This window comes from Engraulis encrasicolus, chromosome 24 (genome assembly GCF_034702125.1).
Source record: "Engraulis encrasicolus isolate BLACKSEA-1 chromosome 24, IST_EnEncr_1.0, whole genome shotgun sequence".
In the NCBI taxonomy this organism is placed as follows: domain Eukaryota; kingdom Metazoa; phylum Chordata; class Actinopteri; order Clupeiformes; family Engraulidae; genus Engraulis; species Engraulis encrasicolus.
In genome coordinates, this window is record NC_085880.1 from 19,816,028 (window position 1) to 19,826,027 (window position 10,000).

Here is a 10,000-nt window from a genome sequence, read left to right on the forward strand (position 1 = left end):
TAAAATTACACCTTTGGTGCAGCTAGAGTTCTTATAGCTAGTGTTCAAATGTAGAAAACGGCAGAGGCAAAAGTTAATATTCAGCTTTTGAAAATAGTCAATACTAAATTCAAGTCACTCATTTTTTACTGCAATGTACAATGATGTGTATTGGGTCTTTGTGTATGTTTAGAATTTGTGTATTTATGCAAGCTAACAGACACCTTCATTTCCTTCGGCATTAATAAATATACTCTACTCTACTCTATTTGTATCCAAAAGTGTGTAAAAGCCTTTATTTTGAAAAGGGATGTGTTATAGTTAGAAAACACGCTGGCCTACAATCCACACAAAACCTTACAGATAACTGTCTCCAAGTTTACTGTATGAAGAAAACTAACAAACAAAAATAACAGAAAACAAAAAAAGATTCTGAGTATGCTAGACTGGGTTCCCTATGGACTCCCTGGATCATTTTTTTCTGTGTTTCCTGTCTCTCAGCACCCATCACAAGAATACTTCCCCACAGAGCCCTTAGGAAGCATCACACACAGTTTTCATATTCAACAATATTCAATAAGTCAATATATCGTACAATACGTTTTTACAAACATGATAACTTTTTTTGCCACAATAAGTTATTGCATGCTTCTTTGTTTTCCTCGTCACTCTCTCTTAGACTGAATATGGATAGGCACATTTCACTCAGCGCAATCATGCTTAAACGTTGGTGTACCTTTAATTTTCAGTCTGTCTACCTTGTCTATCTCTCTATCTAGTCAGCTTTTGTCAAGTCAAGTCAAGTCAGCTTTTATTGTCACTTTCTTCATATGCACAAGTCATACAAGGAAAATGAAATTACGTTTTCTCTCTATACCATGCCAGGACATAGACATATACAAGACTGACATTTTACAGACTGACATACCCCTCTATCTAGCACCCCCTGCTGCGATGCTTTCAAAATTAGAAAGGGTGCATTCACATTTTTATCTCATTGTCATTATATTTTTTGAAAATGACAGAGAAGACAATATCGTTTATCTCAATAATTTCTTGGCCAATTTATCGTCCAGCAAAATTTGTTATCGTGACAGCCCTACTTCCTCCACAAGATTCTGACTAAGCTGAGGAGGGTTCTTCCTCTCTCTCTCTCTTGCCTCTACATCCATCTTCCTATATTTCCTGGCTCCCAGTCCCCATCACATACCCACAGCACGAGGCTGCTGTCTGTCACTGCTGGGAGTGACTGTAGGGATCACTTTGATGACCGATTCTTTCTGGCTGTTGGGAAATGTACTCAAATAACCCAAAAGTTCGTTCCATAAAATGAGGAGAATTTGTCTGTTACTGGGGTTCAGGTGCGTTTTGACAGACTGATAGAGAAATGTCATTACAAAAAGGATCAATCCCTATGTGTAGTGAAATGTCGTGAAATGTAGCTTCCATCTACAGTGGCTCAGAGCAACACTAAGTAATATTCTTCTTTGATTACCCTACAGGGCGGAAGTGGACTTGCTACTTGCCGTTGTACGTCTCCATTTTCTGGTTTCATACTGCTTTAAACTTAAGCTTTTCTGAAGTCTCAATAACACTCACTGACATGCACACGCACCAATGCGCGCGCACTCCACACACACACACACACACCAGTGGGCAGTCATCGGTAAGTGGTTAGGGCCCGACACACCAGTGCTCTCCCCCAACCAGTACTCTCCCCCATCCTCCTCCATCACTGAGGTACCCTGAACATGGTACCGCCCTGCCGCACAGCTCCCTTGTGTCGCCATTGAGGCCAGCCCCCTTGCACAGGTGAGGCATAAATGCAATTTTGTTGTGCGCAGTGTGTACTCACCAGCCTCTCTCCGGACAGCACCTCCAGCAGCTTGATGAGCATGCGTCCATCCCTCAGGTCCAGGTAGAGGTCGGTGATGCGGCAGGAGACGCGCGACAGGTGGGAGTTGACCCATTTGGTGAAGGTCTTCTTCTGCACCGCCTCACGCTCGTCTGCACACAGAACACAAGGCAGGAAAGGGATTATAACAAACAGCTAATGTAAAAAAATATATGATATGTCCATGTAGGACTCGTCGAATTAATAAAGACGTTTTAATTTGGAGTGCCTTAGTCAGAGAATCTTTTCTCATTTTAGAAGCTGGATGTACCATACCATGGACTAAAGAGCACCGAAACCCACAAAGCATACAAACATTCTGGATTATACACTGGATTATAGTAAGGTAGAGGTGCGCACATCCAAAACGCATTTCTTTTTTTTTCATATAGAGGCAAACAACAAAAACAGTCAACAACACATATAGAGAATCAGTTCTGATGAAGAGCGTGTAGCTCAAAAACGCAAAAAGCAAAACAAGCGCAAGTGTGCAGACATTAAACTTTGGTTCCAGTAAAGTTCCGGTAAATTTAGATTGTGAGCTGCTGTGGGAGTTAGGGAGCTCTGTAATCACAAGGGGGCAGGTTGAAATCCCTATACCATACATACACGGCTGGCCTCAAGTGCCCTTAAGCAAGACACCTATACCAAATACTTTGGACCTAAATGAATGTAAATTGCGTTGGATTTTGAAGACAAAGGAAAAAGGACATATACAGTATGTGTGAGAGAGAAAACTAAAAACGCAACACTTGAAGACAAGCACAAGTAGACTACAATAGATGATATAAGAGTACACCAAATTACGCAGATTTTTTTGCCTTGGCATTTTATTTTCTTCAAGACATATCAAAAGTGGCAGCTAGATGGAGAGCAAATGGGAAAAGAGGACCGTTTGGTTTCCCATGGGCACCACTGTTGTCAGCTACAACCCCCACTACAGGTGGTCTGTTTTTTAGGCGTTTTTTTTTAAACCAGTAGTTTCACTTCTGCTAAGGCAGGTCTGGGACCATTCAGCCGTAACTTGCGGGCTAACAGACCCCCACACCACGCCCTCGTTCAGGACCACTTGAATGCAAAATAGACCCCAAATAGCAGGAGAAGAAAAGTTCAGAGCAGCGTGTCCTCAAATGCACTTCTGCCCTCGTCCTAGTATACAGTAGTGGTCAACCAGAGAGCAAGCAGAGTGAGCCAGCAAGCAAAGCTAGCATCCATCCGGTTTAGGCCCCGTGTGGCCCTCCAATCCAAGCCTTCTGCTACTGCTCTGCAGGGAAGCCGACAGGGGGGTGGGGGGGACAAAGGGGTCATTTGTGCTGGGCCCAGGTAAAGAGGGGGCCCAAAATTGGGTTTCCACTACACATTGCATGTATTAGATAAGGGCCCCTTTTCAGATTACTTTGTCCTGGACCCTGCAAAAGCTGTCACCAGCCCTGCTGCTCTGTTTACCCTTGTCTGAACATGGCCAGTGGCTTATTGTTTTCATGGCCTCTGCAGTGCACGAAGGACGAGACACACTTCCGCTTCTCCCAGTGCTTCCTAGATCGAGCTAACACCCGAATAAAAGACAAAAAACAAAAGTGGCAAAGAATTCCAAACATGCAACAACAGTAAACACAGCTCCATTGTTAGGGGCCACTGAATGTTTTTTCACAGTTGATTTCCAGCAATTGTTTGGGGAGTGGGGTATGCTGATGCTGATTTGTTGAATAAAATAAAATATTATAGGATGTATTTAAAACAAAACTGATGGCCCTGCCGTGGCCTAACAGTAGGGCACTGGGTTGCTATGCTGGCAACCCGGGTTCGATTCCAGAACAAAACAACCCCCCCTCCCTAAAAGAAAAGAAAAAAAAACTGATGCAACTGTGAAGCGAGAGGCTCAACTTTTTTCAGTCAATAATACTGGATCAATAAACTGGATTTGGCAAAGATGGGTGCACTGTACTGCACTGTCGCCATCAACCTGTCTAACCTCACTCCCCTGCCCAATCAAATCAGTTCAAGTTAATTCATTCTGGGCTCCTGGTGAAGTCTAGGAGGGTGGTCTGCAAAACCAGACCTTTCCCATCCATTATGCAAAGCCAGGGCTGGCCTGGCCATCTGGCATAGCGGGCGTTTCATGATGGGCACCGCACCCTCATGGGCCCCTATTTTCAGAAATGTAAAAAAATATATATATTTTTTATTTATTTTACATTTCTGAAAATAGGGGCCCACGAGGGTGCGGGGCCTACCGTTCTGCGTCGCTAATTATGAGGAGGCCCCTTTAAGCCAAAAGTGCCCGTGCGGACCCTATTTCTCCCCCAGTCCATCCATTATGCAAGGCGTATAAATATCCCTCGCAGTGCCACAGGACAGCCAAGAACAGCAGCAGCAGTGCAATCTCTACCTGAGATCAGCAGAGCAGCAACCAGCAGCAGAGTGTTGCCAGAGTGAGAGTACAGTACTGTATATGCGTGCGTGGGCAGTATGGAGCAGTGCACTGTGTTCTACCCTACCTGCACATGAGCACAAATGGGAGCTCATCTGCAGATGTACGTATAGGAGGAGAAAAACAACAATGTGATATGTGGACACTGCAATGGAAAAAGGTGCAAAGTATATATACACACACACGCTCGCACACACAGACAATACACACAGATGCACACAAACTGATGCACGCTCAGACACACACACACAAGCACGAACACACACACACACAGATGCACACAAACTGACGCACGCTCAGACACACACACACACACACACAGGCACGAACACACACACACACAGACACAAACTGACACATGCACACACACAGGCACACACACAGACACACACACACACACACACGATGCCATTTGCTAATGGCTCCCTCTCTGCTCCATGAGGTATTTTTCTTGCACACTCCAAGCCGGTTGCCATGGGGATTTGGAGGGAAGTTTCACAACTGAACCAGAGTGTGGTGGGCTGAGGACTACACTTGACAGATGACACACACACACACAATACACACACACACACACACACACACAATACACACACACGCACGCACGCACGCAGGCACACAATAGCCAAGAGTGGTGGGTGGTTGTGAAATCACAACAGCAGCTAGAGAGCCCTCATTCTCCACTCACTGCCGGCACCTCTGCAATGCAGGCTGCTATACATGGGTTCTAAATTTTCTTTATAACCTGACTGCGCGAACCTAGCTGCGCACACCTCAACCTCTGATTGTTGGAAACCGCTATTGATCAAAATGGCTCACATGGTTGGCTGCCAGTGTCTTGCCTCTCCTCATAACATCGTGTTGATAAACACTGAGAACCCATGTATGCGGTGCTGGCACCTGACTGAAGATCCTCAGATGGAGGGCTGGGAAGCAGCGAAAGGTTTTTTTAAGTTAAGTGAAGTTATGCCGAATAGGGAAACTCCAACTCCCATTGTCATTGTGAAACAGCACTCCACAGCACAGAAGTGAACACTGCACAAAACGAAATTGCATTTATGCCTCACCCGTGCAAGGGGGCAGCCCCCGATGGCGCCCGACAGGGAACAGTGCGGTGGGACGGTACCATGCTCAGGGTACCTCAGTCATGGAGGAGGATGGGGGAGAGCACTGGTTGATTACTCCCCCACCAACCGGAAACTCTTGGGCAACAAGTCTGACGCCCTAACGGCTTGCCCATGACTGCCCTTTTGCCACCTCACTGGAGTCCAGAACTACACACACTAAAGGCAGAGAGAGTAGAGAGAGAGAGGTTCCATTGGCCCATTGTTTCCGGGTTCTATTATTGCAAGGGGGAGGGGGGAAATCCCCCTTTAGGCAGACCTAGGCAGACCTAAGGACTGTTCTATTCAATGCTAGGAGCATTATGACACGCCCCTTTAGGCAGACCGGAACCTGGTCACGTTAGGTGCCCATAGCAACCTATTACATTGGCATATCTCTATGTACTTAAAGAATCTCTGCTAAAGGAGTCCATTCCACTATCCTAACTCCCGTCCTCCCTTGTGCTTGTGGCCTCGTGGTGACGTCGCAAGACGACATCATTGACGACAGAAGTGTAATTCAATATCTTGCAATGGGGCAAAGTCCCCCAAGAGTTGTTGTGGCTGGACTGACAGCGGGAAATCTCCACAGAGGCGGGGCGTCAGCGAAGCGAGAGGACACAAGCACAGGTTGTTAGGATAATGGAGAGGACACACTGCAGTGACCCCTTCCCCTTGTAAGTCCCATGGGGCTCATGAAGATTCTCTCACCACACAAGTTGAGAGAGAGAGAGAGAGAGAGAGAGAGAGAGAGAGAGAGAGCGAGAGCGAGAGGACACAAGCACAGGTTGTTAGGATAATGGAGAGGACACACTGCAGTGACCCCTTCCCCTTGTAAGTCCCATGGGGCTCATGAAGATTCTCTCACCACACAAGTTGAGAGAGAGAGAGAGAGAGAGAGAGAGAGAGAGAGAGAGAGCGAGAGCGAGAGAGAGAGAGAGAGAGAGAGAGAGAGAGAGAGCGAGAGCGCGCGCGAGAGAGAGAGAGAGAGAGCGAGAGCGCGCGCGAGAGAGAGAGGTTGCTAATTCTCTAATTGTGGTGGGGAATTATGTTTCAGGTGTGAGAGGCTCTGTAAGAGAACACAGCCTGACTAAATGCACTGTTCCTAAATGGGACAGAGGAGTCACTCCTGGAACTGGCTCTAGTAGGTCCTGTGGGGCTCATGAAGCATCTCTCACCACACAAGTTGAGAGACACACACACACAAAGAAAGCCAACGAGACATAAAAAGACTGAGAACAGAAGGTTTTTTGCTTGCTTGAGTCCAGAACTGCTTATGCTGTAGTCCACTACCCCTGCCCCCATCCCTACCCATTATGTCAGCTTGGTAGAGTGCCTCTTACACCCAACACTAGTTAAGAGAGACGGGGGGAAAGAGGAGAGGAGAGGAGAGGAGAGGAGAGGAGTGAAGAACAGAGGAGAGACAGAGAAAATGAGTGAGAGCGTAGAGGAGAGGAGAGACAGAGAGACAGAGTGAAAGAGGAGAGGCCCAGCTCTAGTATCTGTAGGAGAAAGAGGGGAGAGAGAGAGAGAGAGAGAGAGAGAGAGAGAGAGAGAGAGAGAGAGAGAGAGAGAGAGAGAGAGAGAGAGAGAGAGAGAGAGAGACAGAGAGAGAGAGTCAGCAGATCCCACGTGGGGCTAGCTGACACACAACCTAGATAGAGAGGGGTAGAGAAATATATCGGTCATGCCCCCCTTTGCAATCCATAAATGTATGTACTGTAGGGGTAAGCTTATGTGTGAGGGATGAAATGACCTTTATTCTGCCTTTTCTCTCTTGTTCATATGGCCTTGTACACAAAAGTCCTGTTGCAAGATCCCATGTGGGGCTGGTAGTACCTCAAATATAAAATCACACAAAACAAACTCAATGACAGAGAGAGAAACAGAAGTGCCCCCCTCCCCTTCACATCCCTTTGGAATCCATAACTATGTGTACTAAAGGGGGTGGGGGGTTATCTTTTTTCAATCTCTCTCTCTTCTCTTTTGCTCTCTCAAAGTCCAGTAACCCATTACCCTAAGCAGAGTAGGGCTGGTCGAAGCACCTCTAAAATACAATGCAAACCTCTCTCTCTCCAACCATGGTCTAATATGCTGCTGGAGCCACTGTTTACAGTCAGTGGCAGTAGCCTAATGGGTAGGGTGTTGGTCTGTCAGAGGATTGCTGGTTCAAATCCCACCCTTACCTCTCCCAATCCATCCATGCCTGAAAGGCACCTGAACACACACACACACACCACACACACACACACACACAAATCTCTCTCTCCACCAAAGTCCTGTAACCCACTATCCTGAGTAGCATGATCCCACGTGGGGCTGCTTGAAGCTCCTCTAAAATACAACACAATCACACAATACAAACTCGCTCCTTCGCTCTGTTGCTCTGTCTCTCTCTCTCTCTCTCTCTTTCTCTGTCCCTGTCCACCAAGTCAAGTCCCGTAACCCACTACCCTGAGCAGCATGATCCCACGTGGGGCTGCTTGAAGGGCCTCCAGATGGGTCACATGAGCAGCCCCCTCAGTCAGTCGGCCGCGGAGCCATATAGAGAAATCCTCTATGACCGACTGGAGGGGGGAAGCAGTCTCTCTCTCTCTCTCTCTCTCTCTCTCTCAATTTCTCCATCTCTGTCTCTCTCTATCGCCCCCCCCCCACCTCTCTCTTTGGCACACAATGGAGGCACTGTTCCCCTTTCTCCTCGCTCCGCCGTGCCACACACCACACCACATCTAAAACCCCACAAAAGAGGCAGCGGCGGCGTCTGAGAATGTTCTGAATGGACGCAGGGCCCTATCTCTTCCCCAACATGCTTCTCTTTCCGAACGCAAACACACATTGAGCTGGGTAGTAGTTAAGGGAAGAGGGCGATGTGGGGAGGTGATTGTGGCATTTGAGGAAGACAAGGGACAGGCAAGAGGGATTTCCCACAGCGAAATGCATGCGCGTGTGAGACAATTTGACAAAACCAAACAGTGTGGCAACACTTTCTTTCCAATGGTGTGGATCAGAAGCGACACACACGTTTCACATGGGGTCCCAAGCTGCCACCGCGACCACACCAGGCCAGACCAGACAGAGAAACACATCGGCCACAACAAAACATCTTGTCTGGATTTAAAGGGTTCAAAAGGTCACTCACTGGTGAAAACCAACGTCTTGTACCAGAGGATGTGGAAAAGGAATCGAGATGTTTGCTAAACATGGCTTCTTCCTGCTGATCAGAACACATCTGGACCACACAGCCAAGATAATACACCCACGAGAGAGAGAGAGAGAGAGAGAGAGAGAGAGAGAGAGAGAGAGAGAGAGAGAGAGAGAGAGAGAGAGAGAGAGAGAGAGAGAAGGAGGAAATGGATGAGGAGAAGAGTGAGGCAGGGGTGGAAAAGGGTAGAGCTACAGAGGCTGAGGAAGAAAGGAGGAGTGATGGGTGACTTGAAATAGAGAAAAAGAGAGAGAACATGAGATGGATAGATGCAGAGAATAGAATGAAAGAGAGTAAGAGAGTGAGAGAGAGAGAGGGGCCCAGTGTAAAGAGAGCTGGTGGCGGGTCCCTGACATGACATGTACACACCCCTGGTCACATGCAACTTGCACCCATGTAGTGGCCTACACACACCAAGTCAATTCCATTATCCCAACTGAAGGATGGACAGATGCAGAGAATAGAATGAAAGAGAGTGAGAGAGAGAGGGGCCCAGTGGAGAGATGGTGGGGCCTGGACATGACATGCACACACCCCTGGTCACATGCAACTTGCACCCATGTAGTGACCTGGACACATGCTGCCTGCCTGCCTGCCTGCCTGCCTGCCTGCCTGCCTGCCTGCCTGCCTGCCTGCCTGCCTGCCTGCCTGCCTGCCTGCCTGCCTGCCTGCCGCTTCCTAATCCTTAGAGGCATGACAACCACTCAGGGCCCCACCCCGGCCTGACGGCCTCATACCAGCTTGTGAACTTGTGAACTGGGTTTTTAATGAACTGCTTGGAAAAAGAAGTAGGGCTGGCTGGGGCAAACCTGAGAGAGGGGAGAAAGGAGAGTCAGAACAGGGGGAGAGGAGGACGAAAGAAGAAGTAAGGCAAGAGAAGAGAAGAGAAGAGAAGAGAAGAGAAGAGAAGAGAAGAGAAGAGAAGAGAAGAGAAGAGAAGAGAAGAGAAGAGAAGAGAAGAGAAGAGGAGAAAAGAGGAGAGAAGAGAAGAAAAGAGAAGAGAAGAGAAGAGAAGAGAAGAGAAGAGAAGAGAAGAGGAAGAGGAAGAGGAAGAGAGGAGAGGGGAGGAGAAGAGAGGAGAAGAGAGGAGAGGAGAGGAGAGGAGAAAAGAGGAGAGAACAGAAGAGAAGATAACAGAACACACCAGAACAGAACAGGAAGAGAGGGAAGATGCCCCTCTGGTAGTAAATGAGTGGAGGGTATTAGCCACCCAGGGAGGTCAGAGCAGGCACACAGCCAGCCAGAGAGAGAATGTGTGGGGCAGGTGAGAGTTTTCTCGACCTGCTGCTCCTACGGTGAGTAATGGCCACCCCAGCAGAGCTGACCAGGGCCATCTAGTAATGAAGGTAACCTGATTATCATCTACGTTCAAATCTCTTCCGAGACCAAGA

General features: G+C 47.8%; 1 protein-coding gene across 5 annotated transcripts in view; it reads right to left on the reverse strand.

The window, feature by feature from the left end:
• The window catches only part of LOC134441000 (spectrin beta chain, non-erythrocytic 1-like), a 143,904-nt gene that overhangs the window by 66,988 nt on the left and 66,916 nt on the right, over nt 1–10,000 (reverse strand). For all 5 annotated transcript variants that reach the window (XM_063191190.1, XM_063191189.1, XM_063191187.1 and 2 more), the window contains one exon: nt 1,835–1,986. In XM_063191190.1, coding sequence (XP_063047260.1) covers nt 1,835–1,986 — 152 coding nt within the window. The remainder of the gene's footprint in view (nt 1–1,834; nt 1,987–10,000) is intronic.